The sequence below is a fragment of the Hemitrygon akajei genome, chromosome 20 (genome assembly GCF_048418815.1).
Source record: "Hemitrygon akajei chromosome 20, sHemAka1.3, whole genome shotgun sequence".
Taxonomy (NCBI): domain Eukaryota; kingdom Metazoa; phylum Chordata; class Chondrichthyes; order Myliobatiformes; family Dasyatidae; genus Hemitrygon; species Hemitrygon akajei.
This window is the reverse complement of record NC_133143.1, coordinates 50,859,635-50,879,699: the sequence shown is the minus strand read 5'-3', so window position 1 is coordinate 50,879,699 and position 20,065 is coordinate 50,859,635. Positions and strand designations below refer to the sequence as shown.

Sequence of the window (20,065 nt, the reverse complement as noted above, 5' to 3'; positions counted from 1 at the left end):
GGAGAAGACAGAAGACCCAGGGTGGGTGGGGTCTTCGATTATGCTGGCTGCTTTACTGAGGCAGCGAGACATATAGACCGAGCCCCTGGAGGGGTGGCTGGTTTCTGTGATGTGCCCATACCTCTCTGCAGCTTCTGGTGGCCACAGGCCGAGCAGTTGCCAGGCCATGCTGTGATGCATCCGGATATGACACTTTCAATGGTGCCTCAATACAAATCCGGTGATGGTCAAAGGAAACGTGCCAAGTTTCTTTGCCTCCTGAGGAAGCGGAGGTGTTGATGATGGTCCTTTCAGGAGAACAGAATAACCCAGCGGAGAATGTGGGTGACTGGCCAGAACGTTGGTCCTCACATGGGAGAAGAGTGGGGTCACTCTTCATCCCAGGTTAGGAATTTGACAACTTACAAACACTCAGAATCAGGTTTATTACCTTATCATGGTGATATAAATTTTGTTTTGCAGCTGCAGTCAAGTAGAAAAACATAAAATTACTATAAATTACAAATTAAACGAATAGAGCAAAAAAAGGGAAGAAGAACATTGTGTTAATGGACCATGGGCCATTCTGAAATCTGATGGTAGGCGGGCAGAACAGATGTCTGAACTGATGAGTGGCTCCTTCACCTCCTCCCAGACACCAACTGCTGGATGGGGATGTTTCCCCATCTAGTCTCTGTAGTTAGTAGAGATAAGGAGGCCCTACCCATTTGATACATGACAATGTGGGTCTTAGAAAACTAGAGGGCTATGGGTAACCCTAGGTAATAGAGGGCTATGGGTAACCCTAGGTAAGGACATGTTCGGCACAGCTTTGTGGGCCGAAGAACCTGTATTGTGCTGTAGGTTTTCTATGTTTCTATGACACAGTTGCTCACCTCCAACAGCCAATTTCCTATCAACTGTCAAAGCTGGTGTTTAAGGCATCGTTGGTCTGATGCCTGACTCGTGGGCAGTCGATGGCAGAAGGTTTGAGCCATGCATCTTATCTGTGATTAACCTCGGCAGTTTGATTCTATTATGTATGAAGTGCTGCATGTTATGGATGGTGTAACATTGCTACGCCAAACATCTACAGGCACCGGTGTTTTGTATATAATCTTATGGCACCAAAAATCATTCAGCATGTCAGTCCAGTTATGGGAGTTTAAATTCATTATCCCTTTTAAAAGGTTATTAATGCGCTTGCACAGCAGACCTCTCAAGAGCACCGCACATCGCTTTACTCTTGGACTCTGAGTTATTGCGTACCTGTCCTTGCTTCCACTGAGAAATATGGCTGTCCCTGAAGGATGCTGTAAACCACTCGTGCACTGTTTCCATATGTGGGATCATCAGCATCACTCGCTGTGAGTTGTATTACTGACGTACCTGAGCAGAGAAGAAAGGCAAGCACAGTTTTGTTAATTTGGGAATGAAGGAATATGTTCCGGAGAATTTCTTTAAGACATAGGAGCAGAACTAGCCTTTCGCATCTGCTCCAGCATTCCAACATGGCTGACTTATTTTCCATTCCAACTCCATTCTCATCATAACTTCTGATACCCTTACTGATTAAGTACCTCACAACCTCTGCTTTAAATGTACCTAATGACTTGGCCTCCACAGCCGTCTGTAGCAATGAGTTTCTCAGATTCACCACTTCCTGGCGAAAGAAATTCTTCCTCACCTTTGCTCTAAAGGGACGTCCTCCTGTTGGTTAGTTTACTTAGCTTGGTTAGCACAAGGAAATTGTTGGAGAAGTCTCGATGACACTATCCTGTAAAACAGGCGGCGGTGAATTGTTATCATTTCCCCTGCAGCAAAAGGAATGAGCTGCCAGCGGAACTCAGCGGGTCGAGCATCATCTTTAGATGGAAATGGGCAGTCGACATTTTAGATTGAGACAGTTTATCTGGCCCTCAGGCTTCTTCTCATTAATTCATTCTCACAGAACAGAAAATTCTCCCCTGCTTTTTCTGAATCTTTATAGAATGCAGAGGCTAATTGCCTGTTTTGGAAAGAAGGTTTTCTGGCCCCAATCACAACGTCAAATAATGATGCAGCTTAACACTTATGACATACGAATGTGAGTCTGGGGGCCAAGGACTGCAGGCCCAGTGATGGGCTGTCCTGGGGTTGGAGTCCTACCTGTGTCTGTGACTGGGTGAGAGGGTGAGAAAGGGGCAGGTTTTGCTTCTGTTGTCTTGCTTTATTTTGTTGCTCGTGTTGTCCTGCTGAGTATTGTGGGCCTGGTGTATTGGCATCGGAATGAGTGGTAACACTTGTGGGTTGCCCATCACTTCTTTGGTAATGTTTGCTCTTAATGCAAATGATGCCTTTCACTATATACTTTGATGTGCATGTGATAAATCTGAATCTTTATAGATTTTTACGATTTACATTGATAATAAGTACTTAAGGTGAGCAACATAGTTTTGGAAAATGCGAACTGGATGAAAAATCACTTATTAATCTACTTATCCCTGACAGTAGCCATGGAACATTTCTTTGGTGTTTGTCAAACCAATTATAATTACTTCAGGCATCTTATTACTTCTCATGAATATCAAGCCGTGGCATTTAGTACATGTGATCAAAGACAAATTTCTACCTCGGGGTCCAAAGAGTTACAAGAGTTAAATGAAAAATCTTCATGGTGGCTTAATGAGCCCTTTTCCATTTTTGTTATTTATCTATCTGGGTACTGCATTCTGTGATGGCATCTGCTTATGACCATCAGTGACCATTCTCCAATTCATAAGTAAGGCAGTCATGATTCATGACACCTATCAGTTCCAACAGATACATTGTCTTCTTCCATCTGGATAACATACCATGCCACACCTCAGTTGCAATATGACCCTTGCCCATGTGTTGGTGACCTGCTGACTTCACTAATCCAGTACTTTCCTTGAGGAAGCCTTAATTCCTATGCTGTGTCACATTGAAGGTCTGCTTTCTGTAGCCAAGTTGACACCTTGCCCCCCTGCCCATTCATCACTTCTGACTAATACTGACAATGTCTTAAAGTTTGAATTTTTCATCCTGCCTTTCAAAGTCTTCCATGGGCTTGCCTTTTCTCTAATGCAAACTCTTCAAGACAAAAATCTGTCCTGCATCAAAGGTACTAATTATCCAAGACAGTGGCATATACGTTTGCAAATCTACTGCTGAAATCCAAGCTTTATTGAACTATGAACGCCTATCAAAAAGATAAACCTAAATCTTATTCTGAGGACAACCTGACCAAAAGGGTAGCACTATTATGCTCTAGACTTGAGGTCCAAGGTTGGTTTTATTTTCTCCTCAAGACCTTCAAGTTTAACTCAAACCTGGAATCTGTTAGTTTAGAAGAAAAGAGTGTAACCAACTGAGCCCCAGGTGCCATCAGTGAGTTCAGGAGGAATATTCTGAACCACACCTGGCCTCTGGTTTCCTCCTGCTCATCCACACCAATAATCTTGAACCTTGGCACAACCTGGCCCACAGTAGGAGCTCTTACACCCCTTGCTCCAAGCTCACTAGCACAAGTGACGACATGACTACCAAAAGCTCAGACCTTTAACGAATAAAATATTAACCCTTGAAATTAAACTCACTTGCTGATTATTAGACCTTCATTGTATGGGACCAGAGTATTTACAATTTTGGATCCAGAAGCCTGATCTGATCATCTGGAGAAGAGTTCAAATCTCACTAGGATAACAAAGAATTATAAATGCAATTGACTAATTGAAAATGCAAAGCTAACACCGGTAATGATCATTAAACTAGTGGATTACTATAAAACCTGTCTGGTTTAATCATATCTTATGAAGATGAAAGTCATTCATTTTCACCTAGTGTATTTGAGTCTTGATCCATGTGCATGATAATGTGATCAATTCTAAGTGCCCTCTGAAGAGGCCTAGCATGCGTTGTAGTTTAAGAGCAATTAAAGATGGGTGATAAGTGCCAGCCTTGGCTCCTTGGAGAAGTTGAGTTTGGCCAGATGGTCTGGGAAAAGGCATAGAGATGTCTGTCGAGATTTATCCAGAATGGGTGCATTTCATGGGACTCTGCACTGCTATAGATTGCTGTCAAGTATGCATTTTGAAATTTCATCAATTGTTGGGAAACGATCACTGCAATGAAGATGCCCCCTGGTCCATCTGAAACTCTTCACCTTCCAGAGCAAGATGTTGTCCATAAATAAGTGCGGCAAAATGCCACGTTCTCAGGTACAAGACCGTGTGCTGAGGGATGTACTGAAGGTGGGTGCAGCTACTGCAACGAGAAGGGCCAGATCCCATGCCCTCCAGACTGTGCACGTTAATTAAACAAATGCTAACTATTAGAATACTCACATTAATGAGTTGTAATGAAAATGCTGACTTTTTCTACCTTACATGCTTTACAAAAATGTAATTAACATAACTTAAGAATAGCTTAATTCATAAAAAGTATGCGTATTTTGAAATAATAGCAGAAACCTTGTCAGCAACCCCATGTGAGGTGGAAGAACGGTTAAAAGGTTGGTGCAACAGCATGCACCAAAGGACCTGTACTATACTGGACTGTTCTATGTTCTAACATGAGGGCCAGGGATAGAATTAAATCTAACCAGAATTTGTTTATTTATTTAGCAATACAACGTGTAATAGGCCCTTCCAGCCCTTTGAACTACGCCACCCAGTAATCCCCCAATTTAATCCTAGCCTACTCATGGGACAATTTACAATGCCTAATTAACCTGCCAACCGGCACGTCTCTGGACTGTGGGAGGAAACTGGTGCACCAGGAGGAAACCCACATGGTCACAGGGAGAACATACAACCTCCTTACAGGCAGCGGTGGGAATTGAACCTGGGTCGCTGGAGCTGTAAAGCATTGTGCTAACCACTACGCTACCGAGCCACATCGCAACAAAGGGAATCGGTCATCAAATGAGAAGAAGGATGAAATGTTGCAATATTTGAAGCAAAGTGAAGCTGAATTGTGTGATTGTGTTTAATTCCACAACAGCAGCAAACATCTTATAAAGAGAATTTATTGTTCTCTTTCTACTTTCAACCTTAGATGCAATCAGTTGTATGGAAAGTTGATAATATATCGCTATAATTTATTTATTTTTTAAATTTTGTGAACGGTGCAGAATAGGTCCTTCTGGCCCTTCGAGTTGCACCATCCTAGCAATCCCCTACAACTCTGATTTAACTCTAACTTAATTGTAGGACAATTTACAATGACCAGTTAACCTGCCAGGTATGTCTTTGGACTGTGAGTGGTAACTGGAGCACCCAGGGAAAACCCATGCATTCAATTTGGAGGTCATACAGAGACTCCCAGTGGAGGACATTAGAAATGAACTCTGAACCCTGAGCTGTAATAGTGTTGCATTAACCACTAGTACTGTTAGCCCTTTCATTCCCAGGATCAGTCTTGTAAACTTCCTGTGGATGCTCTCCAATGCCAGCTCATCCTTTCTCAGATATAGGGCCCGAAACTGCTCTCTGAGACTATATACCTATACCTCTGGGACAACCATGCACCTGCTCCTCCAGATCCTCTGCACTCTTTCATCATTGTGGGGTCTAAACCCCAGAGCTCTCCACCCAATAGCATTGTGGGAGTCCCTTTGGTGCAAATGCTCCAGCAATTTTTAAGGCAAAATAGAACAATTAAATTCTAGCCTTGTCAATGAAACACACATCTCTTGAAAGGGTTAGAATACTGCCAAAAACATTGATTGTGAGCGTGACACTATAATTTGGAAATGCCAGAACACTGGGCAAAATACAACTGAAAGGAACGTAAGGTTTGAGGAATGCTTGACTCCAATTGCAAATGTACTTTCATTCTTAAACAGGGTGTGATATGCAGCTGAAGAAAAGGGTTAACATTATAAAAGGCAACAGTTCTTTTGAGTGCACCGAGATTTGTTTGTGAAGAGAAGCAAAAATGTTACAGCCGCGTTGACTACACGTCCCACCCCCACCCCATCCCACCTGTCCGACAAGAACGCTACTGCATTCTCCCAGTTTCCCCACCTCTATTGGTGTCACCTTGTGGATGCTGCAGCAAGGCAAGGGTTAATATGGTGTGATGACCGAATAGAGTGCAGACACTGTACGGTCTCAAGCTGAACTAAACACTTGAGAGTTCAACTCCTCCTTGTATAGCCTTTTATAAGTATGGAAGTTCAGTAAGGCAAGAGTCAAGATGATAAGCTGAGAGAGACTGTGAGCAGTCATAACGCTCTCACCCAGTCTGAACACGGCCCTTGAAAGCCGTACTCTCCTTTGTACAAACCTGCGGACCAAGGTCACGAAGCACACTGAGACAAGATAAAAATGCAAACACCTGAAACATGTATTGTAATTGATACTTAAATATGCAAATGCTAAGATTCAGAAGTGCACAAAGTTCCTATTTAATCAATATTGGTATCCATCTAGTCAATTTCTATATAAAAATGACATTTCTTTATTTAAATGTATGCAATATACATCCTTAAATTTTTGTTCTTTGCAGACATCCATGAAAACAGAAGGGTGCTCTGAAGAAGGAGTGATAGTTAAAACATTAAAACCCTAAAGACCCCCACCCACTTCCACAAAAAAAGTTCAAAATGGTTTAGTGAGGGGCTGATATGTCCTCCTTGCGAACAAGTAAAAGAAGTGTGATTGACTAATCAACATGAGTTGTTAGTGTTCAGTTAGTTACCAACGACAACTTTCCACTTTAGTGCTTGCAATATACTTTCCATTTTCCCCAAATGATATTCTCCCTCTACCATAATTGATGATGCTCTGGATACATCACCTCTATTTCCTGCACTCCTTCCCTCACTCTCTTTACTCACATCCAAAGGAAGGACCTAGTCCTCAACTTCCAAGTCAGCAGACTTCATATTCGAAGGAATATCCTTTGTAAATTTTAATACCAGACACGTGACTTTTCTTTCTTGGAAGCTCTAATTCACTCTTCTTTCTGAACCAATTCCCTCTCTATTTTCAGGTACCTGCTTGTTCAACAAGAGTTGATTGTAACACCTGATTCAATAATTTCAAATCATCAGCCATTCCGACTTTGTCCCCAAATTTCCAGCATTTATAGTTTTTATTCTCTCAAATTTCATGTCTCCTCCCATTTTTGCTTCCCAATGATATTCCTTTTATCATTCACTTAGTTTTATACTATTCAATCTCTTTTGGTCTCACCCTATCAAAGAGCATTCCTTTTTTTCCCCATCCATGCCTTCCACGTTCTCTGCAACTTCAAGTCTGTTTCATTTCTAACTTTGCCCTATTAAAAGATAATTGAACTGAAAAGTTAACTCTCTCTCTTCACAAATACTGCCCGGCCTGCTGAGTATTTACAGCAATTTCTGTTTTTTTATTGTATGTATGATACAGGCTCAATTAAGTTTTACAAGTTACATTGGCTATCACTCTTATACTTGCAATATTGTTAAAATGACACAAATAGAAATTTCTGCTTGGCTTATATGATCAATTACAGGAATATCCTAAACTTAGAACTTCCATTAAAGAAGCTGCTTTACAAATGATTCCTTACCTATTGGGGACATTTCAGGAACATTGGCTACATAAGGTCCATCAAGAAATTTTGGTTCGTTGTCATTGATATCCTGGATCTTTATGATGAATTCAGACTCTGGTTCCATTGGTTGACCAGTCCATCTGTCCAAGGCTTGGGCACGCAGGGTATAGTGAGATTTCTCTTCCCGATCCAATCTCTGTACTGCATGGATATCTCCAGTGTTGTCATCAATGGTGAAAACAGTACCTGCTCCATCACCAGAGAGGATGTATCTGACAGAGCCTTCTCCTTTGTCCATGTCCGAATGAAGCTAAAAGTACACAACGATAGATTGGTTTTTATTAAAACTAATTTCCTCACCTTTTATCTTCTCATTCTTTTCCACCCCTCTGCCTTCCTTTTACTCTCAGTAGGTATATCAGTGGAGGCTGCAAAACAGAGTTACTTGCTCCTTTACACAACAATTTGTTCCCCACCTTTTATACCATAGAGGATAAATTTTTAGATTCAGATTCTTTTGATAGAGTAAATAAGGAGGCAATCTTTCTGGTAACAGTAGGACTGATGACTAGAGGACATGTTTTTAAAGTAATTAAGAGGCAACTGGAGGTCTCGACAGGAACAGCTTTTGACACGCTGAGCTGTGAACTGGAATGCAACACTTGGAAGTAGATTCACTTGTGATGCTCAAAAGATATCTTGGTAAATTATTGAAGCAGTTGTAATGTCAAGGCTTTGAAGGAAAAACAGAGGTATGCAATTAAATGGACACCAAACGCTGGAAGAACTCAGCAGGTCAGGCAGCATCCATGAAATCCTGGAGTAGGGTCTCGGCTTAAAACGTCAACTGCTTACTCATTTCCATAGATGCTTCCTGACCTGCTGAGTTCCTCTGGTATTTTGTGTGTGTCGCTCTGGATTTCCAGCATCTGCAGAAACTCTTGAGTCTATGCATTTAAATGTATAAATTTACAAAAATGCTGACTTGTTGAGCATTTTCAGTGCTTTCTGGTTTTATACAACACCGAGACAAGCTCTTGGCCCATGGCTTCTATGTTGAGCATCAGGCCTGTCTATACCAATCCACCTTGCCTGAATTCTTAGAGTTATAGAACACTACAGCATAGAAACAGGCACTTTGGCCCATCTAGTCTATGGTGAACCATTAATCTGCCTACTCATGTAGCCGTCTAGATCCCTCCCATCCATGTACCTATCCAAATTTCTCATAAATGTTGAAGTTGAATTCACATCCTGAATGCTGAGCGACTGAACCTTCTTGACTAGCCGGACTCCGGAGTGAATGCTCCCAAATTTGAATCCAGTTGGCCCCCACCACCAGCCCCCGCCCCCCGGGCACGCTTTCCATCTGTTCCGGGTTGAGCGCCGAGCTGGCCACTCGGACTCGTAAAAAACGAGGGCTGAGTCAGGAACGTTCATACCGTGACCCGGTTAATCCGAAAGGAGACCAATCCTGACACCACGCGCCAGACAAGAATGGCTGATTGTCTGGTGTGACAAGCTATGAAATGAATCTTTTCCTGGTAACTTCCTTGAAAAACCCTATAAGATTGTGTAGATATGACCCACCAGACACAAAATCCCATTATGCCCCTATGCCCTCATTCATTCTATATTCCCCTATGCTTTGTTCATTCAAGTACCTGTCAAAATGTCTCTTAAATGTTATTACTCTTCCAGCCTCCACCACCTCCTGGGGCAACTCATTCCAGAGAGTAAGTATTCTTTGTGTGAAAAACTGACCCTTCATGTCTCCTCAAAACTTCCTCCCCCTCACCTTAAACTTAAGCCCTCTGGTTAGACCCCGACACCATGAGAAATGGATATTGGCTATATATTTTATTTATGTCTCTCAAAATTTGAAATAATTCTATCAATTTACCTCCCACCCTCCTCTGCCCCTGGGTAAACAGATCCGACCTATTCAATCTCTCCTGTTAACTCAAATCTCCATTTCTTGAGAATACTTTATACATCCTATCTGTGTTGGCGCGCGGCCAAATGGTTAAGGCGTTCGTCTAGTGATCTGAAGGTCGCTAGTTCGAGCCTTGGCTGAGGCTGTGTGTGTGTCCTTGAGCAAGGTACTTAACCACACATTGCTCTGCGACCACACCAGTGCCAAGCTGTATGGGTCCTAATGCCCTTCCCTTGGACAACATCGGTGGTGTGGAGACTTGCAGCTTGGGCAACTGCGGGTCTTCCATAAAAATAAACTTTGCCCAAGCTTGCACCCTGGAAACTTTCCAAGGCGCAAATCCATGGTCTATCGAGACTGACAGAGGTCTACACTACACACACACCCTATCTAGCTTAATCACATCCTTCCTATAGAGTGGTGGCCAGAAATGCACACAGTACTCCAAGTGTTGCCTAACCAGCATTTACCATACACCTTGTATCCTGCCTGTCTGTGTTGCTACTTTCAGAGGAATAGGTACTTGTGCCCATAGATCTCTCCTTTAAGCAACACCCCTAAAGGCTCTCTTATTTATGGCGTATGATGTTCCTTACTCTAACTTCACTCTGTACCTGTCTGAATTAAGTTCCATCTACCATTCCTTTGTTCAGTTTCCCAGTTGGTCCATATCCTGTTGTAACCTTAGGCAAACTTCTTCACTTTCCTATTTTGTAACTATCTGCAAACTTTCTAACCTTCCCACCTACTTTGACATCCAAATCAAATATCTGATGAACAACAGAGGACCCAGCACTGACCTCTGCATCACGCCACTAGTCACAGGTCTCCAATTTGAGAAGCAACCCTCCAAAACAGCCGTCTCCTCCTACCACCAAGGCAATTTTGTATCAAATTTGCTAATTCACACTGGATTTAACCTGGTGGACCAGCCTGCAATGAGGAACCTGATCAAAGGCCTCGCTAAAATCCATTTGGCAAGCTTTTAACAAAACTTAATTAATTGGAAAAATACTATGATAATACTAATTCTTTAGTGGCTGACTAGCACTTACCTCCATTGAAATCTATGGAGAATCTATCTGCATTGCATCTTCCATGGCCTACCTGTTTAAATGGATGCCTCATTATAATGGCTGGTAAATTGCCACAGTTTTGCACTCCCACAATGAGTTTGATTAATGCTCAAGTCCTGTTGTGAAAACATACCTCACACAGCTTGATCTGCCTGATAATCCCAAAGCCCCCATTAGATACATAGGGAATTATTGGCAGCTGTGCAGAAGGCAGCCAATGATTTTTCATAAATCCTGGTCTCTGTCTTTCTAGAAGGCTAAAGATGGGCTCAGATAAAGCAGCTAATGAGATTAACATCAATCTTTGTGCCTTCAATATCCTGCTCTTACCTTGCCAACGTATAAAGGTTCTGTTCCAGTGTATTCTTCCAACACGAAAAATTGGTTCCATACCCAACCTCTCTTCACACGATGATGCAGCATCTTATCATGTTGGTTGTTCCCTACTGTGGTTGCTGGCTGAACATTCAGTACTTGCACTAAATCAACTAGACACAGAAGTAGGCAGGATCCTTGTATATACTTACTACCCATTATATTGCAAATTAACATGCCAATTGTTAGAAGAAAAGTTGGTGAAGATTAAAAGGGAAGGGGTTCAGACTTTGCAAACTGTTTTTGGAAACTAGGCATAACAGTCTTTGGTCAAATAATATCTCTATTGAGTGCTGGGTTGAGGAGGTTTTCATATGAGAAGAGCTCTTCACTTGACTGCCAGGAAAATCGAACGGTGTTCATCCAATTAATGGCAAGCTTTATCAGTCCTAGACCTGCAAAAGAAGATAAGGTAGTTGTGAAGAATCTGTGAGGATGATAAAGAAAAATCAAGCATGCATTCCCAACAATATACTGCAATACACATGTATGGTGGACACAAGAAAGGCAAGAGACTGTTGAATGTCCTTTTAATCTACCTGGACATGGACAATGTTACCAAGCTGGTTTGCACTAACTCCTAGGCAGTGGCTTCACAGTGAACTGATGGCTAACTACACTGAGTGTCCCTTTGCATTCCAGATTTGCACCTGGTCACTGCAGCAGGGAAGCTCAAAAATGCTTGTTGGTGCCATCCAGGCCACTGCCTTTTAACAAGATAAGAGGTGGGTTCATAAAGCACAACTAGTGAGTTTATCATCACCTTTTTCAAATCTATTCTCGCCTTCTGGCATATAATGGCTCTGTTCCAATACAAAACAAAAACAACCTAACCTCAATGGAATTGCCACTGGACTCAGACCCAAGTCCATCAGTGGTTCCGTAGTGCACTGAACTCTTCGCCTCGTGCACTCCATTTATTTGCAATAACTCGTCACCAGAAATGCTTGAAACAGTGGAGAAGTTGGACAGCTGTGTGCCATCAGAAGCTTATCAGGGTGGTCAGTGGGTAGTGCCTTGATACTTGTCTATGGCATGGTTGATTCTCACAGGTGGCACCATGTTGCACGTGGTCAACAGCAGTGAGGTCAGCAGGACATGCTTTGTACAATCACAAAATCCTCGTGGAGCCATGAGCACCTCGCAAAGGTAAGGCTGTACTGAGTGCAACGCAAATGATTTTTCCTTCTGTCATCTGGTGCTACGTTTCTATGTGGACTTAACTTGGGAGAAGCTCTTAAACCTTCCATTGAAAATGCAGCTGAGAACCATATACTTATTGATAGTTTTAGATAGTCAAAAAATTTCCCCTGCGTGCCAAATTTTATAATGTCCTAATTAAACTTTAAAACATTGATAATTTGTAAGTAGTCATTATTGTAATGCAGGAATTACAACAGCCAATTTACACACAGATAGCAATGTAAAAATCCCTTTTCAGCCTATAAATACCAGCCAAAAACTCCTCTTCAATAAAGGACTATGGCACTTTGTACAATTACTTGAGAGAGCAGATGGTTTAACGTGTCCAAAAGATTGCATCTTGGAGAGTCCTACATTCCCCCTCAGTACTGCATTGGTGCATCGGTTAGGTTGTTGTCAGTAAGTCTCAGAAAGGTACTTAAATCCAACAACATTTCTTACTCAGGTAAATTGCTACCTATTGGCTACAAGTGTACCTTCACTGTAAAAGTGACACCTTGGTAGTTTGTGTTCGGTATCTCTTAGAGAGTCTACTTACTTTATTTGACTTTTTACCTCAATTCTTCTACTGAGGAAGGGAATCATTTTTTTTCTGTTTGCAATTCTGAAGCTGTTTTTTATATATCAAAATAAACATTATTCATAATAAAAATATTTAGAAGAATAAACTGTGCAATTCCTTTTTGTTCTTACATTCATAAAAATGCTTTAAGTATTGTTCTATTGCATTCCTTGAACCCAATAGACACATGAGAGTAACAATAATATTTCACATAAATTAACAGAATGTCTTGTTCTCAACTTTGATTAAATAGCCTATTAATTCCTAGGACACATATACTGGCACCTACAAGTTGAAGCCTCACTTTCAAAATCACTTTTGCAAAGACAAGAAACTACAAAGATTTATGACTCTGCTATTTTTTAACTAGCAGGATTAGGTGAGGACTGTCTTATATGATTAACTTAAGGTTAGATGGAGCTTAATTAACATACATACTTAATGATACTGCAGCATTTTGAGGTTAATGACGGTAGCAGTGCTAATGTTCCCCCAGTTCCCTCTTGCTATTGAGGTCGGTACTCATTTGCAATCTTATCACTGTTTAAGGAAGGAATACTTATGGTGTTGTCAATGTGTGCAGTCCTTCTTAATATCTTTTATTCTGATTAATTATCAGTGTTAACTCAACTCAGTTAAATTTTTTCCTGTCTAAAATATCTTGACTCAGCAGTTACACCTCATAATCTGTCGCCACCAGAGGTTGTTCTGTCCATTTATTGGCTAACTGTAAACAATTGTGACCTTTGCCGTTTTCACCACGAGTAAACTCATTGTTTTCTTGTGAGAGAATATGGGGATGGAAATGTATAATCCGTCACGAGCAATGAGGGCACAGCCTAGTGGCACCTCCATCGAGCCTCACATTCCCTCAGCTTCAGTCCCCATGGCCATCTGCCTAGGCTCCATTTGCCGGCTCTACATGAGTTATTCTCCCAGTCAAGTCCCAATGCACAGCCTCCTCTCTGTGTAAGCACAGATGGGCTACCAGCTGCCAACCTTCACCTTGTCCTGTTTACCCAGCCAAACCTAAGGATCAGTATCACCTTAGCCATGATAGGTAAGGGCGTGGTTATGCTAAACAAAAGCAGAAAATGTTGGATGCACTCAGCAGGTCAGGAAGAATCATTGGGACAATATTTCAGCCCAAGGACCTATCATTGGCATTGGAAAAAGGGGAAAGCAAGTGTGCCTTAAGTTGCAGGGAGGGGTAGGGGTGATAGGGTGCAAACCAGCTGCGTTCACTGGCAAAATGAAGCTGCAAGATACAGTCACATCTAAAGATAAATAAAAAGCTGGTTATTTAAAGCTGATAAGTATAATATTAAGTCCCAACTGTTATAATGAGTGAGTTAATTAGGAGGTCTAACATTTCTTCAGTTTATGTTGGGCATCACTTGGGAAATATAGGAGGATGAAGACGAAGAGTTCAAAGTGGCAGTGGATCGATGGATTAAAATGATGGGTGACTGAAACATTTTAGTGGGCTGGATGGAACTGGTCTGGCTAGCGGCCACTGAGTGTCTGTTTGGTTCCTCCAGTATAGATTACATACTTTGCTCCAATCAAGTTATTGTTACTGGGTTAATAATCCTGTGGGATAGATTAGTGATCCATGTGGCTAGATATGTTTTCCAATCCCTCCATAGTGGCTGGGCAACTTAAGTAGTTAAATGAGCTAAGGTTATTTTTTTTTAACTTACGCTAGTAATGGTAACCACAAAACTATAGAAGTAAAAAAATAAATTCAGTTCAAAATGCCTTTTTTGGATTGAAATTTGTGTTCCTTGCTGAGTCTGGGTCTGGCCTATATATGACTTGGGTAAAGGTGTTTGACTTTCAATTGACTTGAGACAGTCTTGCAAGCCAATCAGTTTAAGAATGATTACGGAGAGTAGAAAAAGCCAACAGCACTACATTTGTGGATAGATACAAGAAAATCCTCTGGGTTTTTAAAACAAAAAATGAGACCGATATGAATAGAAAAAAAAACTGGTTAATCTTATCTTCACTGCACTTCAAGTGCCTCCTCTGAATAATCTCATGCCATTAAGAGAATTGAAGGAATGGTTAAACAATTTAGAGTGCACAGGTTTGGATGCAATATTTCAACTAAATTCTTTTCACTGAAGTGTGGCCCAATGTACTGTAACTGGTCTATGCTTCAAATCTATTTAAAATGCATTGAAGTGCTCAATTTGCCTAGCCTTGATTTTGTCGATTTTATTTTTGGCTGATCTCTGCTTAATGAGTAGAAAGTCTCAGGCAAGTTGTTGCAGCAAGTCAAAAACCACACTAAACTTACAAGTAATCATTTCTGAGAATATCAGATTATGCCAGTAGTGTTGGATTTGATGTTTCTGCATACAAAACTGTGCGGGAATGTCTGTAGAAGAAATACTTCATTGTTCAAAAATGAGCCGCACATGCTGACTCAACATTAACTTTGAACCACTGCATTGTGTCTTTGATGCTTTGCGTGATCTTAATTTAATTCGGAGAAGTGTTGTGAATTGACCTAACAGTGAAAAATCACGTTGAAGTTTGCGCACCTAATGCAGCTTTTGTATAACCAACTGTAAGAGGGAGGGCAGGTAATTTTGATTTTGGGATATACACAGCCAGTATCAGAGCAGTTCTCTTTTATGTCTCCATGACTATCAAAAAGAAAGACTTACACTTGTACAGGGTGTTTACAGGACTTTAACTTTATTGGAAGTTATTGGAGGATAAATTATTGGGTGAAAGTCCATGTGCGCATCTATAATCTCATCAGATTATTGTGGAAAGGCCTGCATATCTGCTAAACAACATTCCACCCCTACACACTTCGACATGCCCCTGAATCCAACTGTTGCATTTCACAACCTCTGGATGTCTGAAAGCAGCTAGCAGCCAATAAAATACTGTTTTCACATGCAGTCATTTGCTATAATACCTGAAACATGCCGGTTTATCTGTGTAGAGTGAGTTTCCACAAACTGCAATGAGATTATGTCCAGATAATCTGTTTTGTCTTGCTGAATAATAGATAAGTATTGATCAGGACCCAATGGAATACCTTGGGTTAACCTGAGATAGCATTAGGACCTTAATCTGCTTTGGCTTGATATCTCACACATTCCCTGCATCTCTGATTCCCTTAGTGCTTGCAAATGTATTGATCAAGGCCTTGAACATATTCAATAAACTAACAACTGCAATCCTTTGAGGTAGAAAATTCCAAGGATTGAACATCAACTCAGCACATCAATTTCTCCATTCCGTCCTAATTAGCTGATCCTTTATCTTGAGACCATGCCCCCTATCTCTGTAATGCCAGACATGGCCGTCAAGATTTTGTAAGCCCCAGTCAGTCCTGCTCAGCAGGCATAGGCCAATCTTATTCAATCCCTCTTCATATGCTTCTCCCTTGCCTCAGGAGGCAACTGACTCCAAGCAAGTATATTCTCTCTGAGATGCAAAGGACAAAATTGCAGACAATATTCCAGGTATATTCTCACCAAAGCACACTACAATTTCAGAAGGACTCCCCTGTCCTTATACTGCTTTTCCCTTGAAATGAATATTAAATAAGGCAGTCATAAAAGAAAGTGGGCAGATTAAGTTATCACACTGCTATTCTGTTTTATTTGAATGCAACAACTTTTGTTTGAACTAATGGTTGAAAATTTAAATTCAAAATTCAAAGTTCAAAGTAAATTTATTATCAAGGCGCATATATGTCACCACATACAACCCTGAGATTCATTTTCTTGTGGGTATACTCAGTAAAATCAAGAAATATAATAGAATCAATGAGAGACCACACACACAACAGGACGGACAACCAATGTGCAAAAGGCAACAGACTGCAAATACAAGAGAAACAAAAAAAGCAATAAATATCAAGAACATGAGATGAAGAGTCCTGAAAGTGTGTCCTTAGGGTGAGGGAACAGTTCACTGATAAAGTGAGTGAAGTTATTTCCACTGGTTCAAGGGCCTGATGGTTGAGGGGTAAATATCTGATGGCCTGATGGCCGCAGCGAGAAGAGAGCATGGCCTGGGTGGTGGCGGTCCTTGATGATGGATGCTGCTTTCCTGCGACAGTGCTCCGTGTAACGTGCTCACTGGTGGGGAGGGCTTTACCTGTGATGGACTGTGCTGTATCCATTACTTTTTGTAGGATTTTCCAATGAAGATGGGGATCAGTTCCTACCTTAAAGAACACAGCTCCTGAATCAAGGAGTGTTTTTATGAGCTGTAGACCAGGTTTAATACAGATGGTTGCACTTCTTTGAAGTATTTGACTGTTTTACTTTGAAAAGTACACTGCTGGGCTGTCTTTTGTACAACTACATCAACAACAACGTGGATTATATTTTTTATCAACACAGCAAAGAGACCACATGCTGTTTCTCCGTAGCCATATCAAGTAAAATTTAACACGGAGCTGAATAAAGAGCAAAATGAAAGCGGTAGAGAACAAAAAAAAAAGGACTTACTGTTCCCCTTGAATAATCTATATGCTGTCTAGGATGTTTAACAAGCCTGATATATTTTCCTGGTGTTAGTCTGTGATTTAAGTTGGATTTAATGAAATAAAGAGGACCGGAAAGAAAGAACTTAAGATGATTTACATACTAAATCTGACAAATATTTTACTCCATTTTATCTCAAAAGCCTGATTTGATCAAAAGTGCAGTTTTGCAGCTCCGTTGGTAACTTTTTTTGGGAAGGGAGGACAACATTTTTGTCAATGAGGGATTATCCACATAGCGTAATGCATTTCAATTTGGTGATAGCTCTGTGTAAAAAGAAACGTTCATTAAGTTTTTTCCCCCCTTTTAATGCAACACACTTTGAAATGTAGCATTCATGGAAAATTTTATGAAAGTATAAGCCGATCCACAATAATCGCTAAATAATGACCACCCCAGGAAGCTGATGGTTATACATTGTGAAAATTAACATATTTCTCCTTCAGCAACTTTCTAACTTGATAGCAATACTGGTCTCACGAAGAGCTGATGGCTGAGAATCTTTTGTTGAGATCAATTCAAATTAGCCTGAGACTTTAGCTGGTTCGGGCACAATCTTTTCTTCTGTGTTTTGTTGCTCAGTGAAACTTATTATTGATTCAGCACAGACAAAACATCCTCTATCTGCAGGTCCTTGGGTTTGTACAAGCAAGCCACACTTAGGTCAGTTGGTTGCTGACTGTGTAAGAACAGGGGCCCACATGATGAATCACTGTAGTAAAAGAAAACCAAAGCAAACCCCACCTCACGGGAACATCCACCTCAATTTATGTACTGGAAAGAATTTTATTTTCGTCTGTACCGATGAACATGGACAAAACCACAGCCGCTTTGTCAATCGATGAGTTGGTACAACCGGCAAGTGAATTTTAATGCACAATTGTGGCATCAGCTAAGCACTACTTCTGTGCTCTGCTTGATTATGGCTTTGGTGTCCTCACCCAAGTACCTCACTTTATGAGAAATGCTTCAGTAAGTACAAGACAGGAAGCAGCACACACCAACCAGGAACTCAGCAGGTCTGCAACATCTATGGAGGAGGATAAACAGTTGGCGTTTTAGGCTGAACGGTCTGGAAAGGGACTGAAAGGGAGTGGGCAGAAGCCAGAATTAGAAAGTGTGGGGAGGAGAAAGGTGACGGGTGAGACCAGCCGAGGGGCTAGATGGGTGATAGGGAGGAGGGACGAAGTAAGAAGCTGGGAGTTGATAGGTGGAAGAGGTAGGGGGCTGAAGAAGAAAGAATCTGATAGGAGAGGACAGTGGACCATGGAAGAAAGGGAAGGTGGAGAGGGCCAGAGGGAGGTGATGAACAGGTGAGAAGAAGAAATGAGGTGAGAGGGGAACCAGAATGGGGAATGGAACAAAGAAGTGAAGGGGTGGGGGTGGGGGGGGGGGAAGAAATTACTGCAAGTTAAAGAAATCAATGTTCATGCCATCAGGTTGAAGGCTATCCAGATGGAATATGCCACGTTGCTCCTCCAGCCTGAGGGTGGCCTCATTGTGGTAGTAGAGGAGGCCATGTTCAGACATGTCAGAATGGGAATGTGAAGTCAAATTGAAATGGGTGAATTAAAACATCTATCTCAGCCATAGCGCAGATAGTTGCACTTCTTGGTTAGTAGGATTCACGATAAGCACTAGAACCTTGAGTACAAACTGAAATATTTAGCAGTATCATAATGAATAATTAATGTTTGTGATTCTTTTCTCCTCAGGCTGGTCTCTGGGCTAAGTGTGACTGGTTTGAAAGCCAAGAGAAAATCTGCAGATGTTGGAAATCCAAGCAATACACACAAAATGTTGGTGGAAATCAGCAGGCCAGGTGGTATCTATGGAAAAAAGTACAGTCGACATTTTGGCCCAAGACCCTTCAGCAGGGCTCACAATTAATCAGTCAGGAGGCTTATGACCATGTACATCAGAATCATGGGTCCAAAATTCTCCAAGAAAATAATGATGGCAGAAGCTAAGAACATGCTAAAGGTGCATTGAGGGCAAGGTTACTCCGTGTTATGGGGGTGACTGGAGCAAGGCTCAGAGGAGCCACTGGACAATTGACTGAAGAGGCAGAAAAGGGCAGCTTTTGGCTGTGGCTGAGGAGGGAGAACAGAAATTGGAGGACTGACTAACCCATCGAAAGCTGCAGGTGTTGGCAAGGAGACATCACTCTCATCGCTCCGCCACAAGGAGAAGTACCAGGGCTAAGGGGACGAAATATCAATGAGTAGTGGTCGCTGGCTGATGACCTAAGGGCACTGCTGGAGATGTGGCAGGCAGCAATGCCAAGTGGGAAACACCTTCCTGTAAATCTCAGTGAGCAGGTAACTCAGAAATATGAATTTCTGAGAATAGATAGAAAAGAGAATAGATACTCTGTAAACTACCTATTCCCTCAAGTAATTAAATAATGTGAGCAACACACACATGGATTTCCAACATCTGCAGATATTCTTGTTTGTGATTGAATAATGTGTGTCTTCATTAGTAGCCTCACAAGACGATACTTTGCTTTCTGTCTCCTTCTGTATTATGAACAGTTAAAACAAATTTACATATCTTGCATTTAGTAGTTAGATATTTAGAATTGAAACATCACAACATTGAAGGTTCAGAGAGGCAACAATTAGAGATTTGCAGTCTTTTTTTCTTACTGGCCTACGGTGGTTAGATTACTGGGGAAGTATCCCAAAGCTCATATTATTGATTTGAAGTTAAAAAGTTGAATTCAAATTTCCCAATCAGCAGGGTGCAATTGCAGTAAAAGAATTTGAAATGTAAAAAGCATGTATCAGTAATAGCCATCAGGAAACTAGACATTGTAAAAAGCTACCTGGTTGCTTAGTGACGTTATTGAAGGAAATCGGCC

The 20,065-nt window shown here is 41.3% G+C and overlaps 1 protein-coding gene across 3 annotated transcripts in view; it reads right to left on the bottom strand.

Annotated features, from left to right (window-relative positions):
* Positions 1-20,065, bottom strand: part of LOC140713771 (cadherin-20-like) — a 183,597-nt gene that overhangs the window by 56,165 nt on the left and 107,367 nt on the right. For all 3 annotated transcript variants that reach the window (XM_073024277.1, XM_073024280.1, XM_073024278.1), the window contains exons 2-4: positions 10,867-11,306; positions 7,540-7,834; positions 1,249-1,368 (exon numbers count right to left, since the gene is read on the bottom strand). In XM_073024277.1, coding sequence (XP_072880378.1) covers positions 1,249-1,368; positions 7,540-7,834; positions 10,867-11,088 — 637 coding nt within the window. In that variant the 5' untranslated portion in view covers positions 11,089-11,306. The remainder of the gene's footprint in view (positions 1-1,248; positions 1,369-7,539; positions 7,835-10,866; positions 11,307-20,065) is intronic.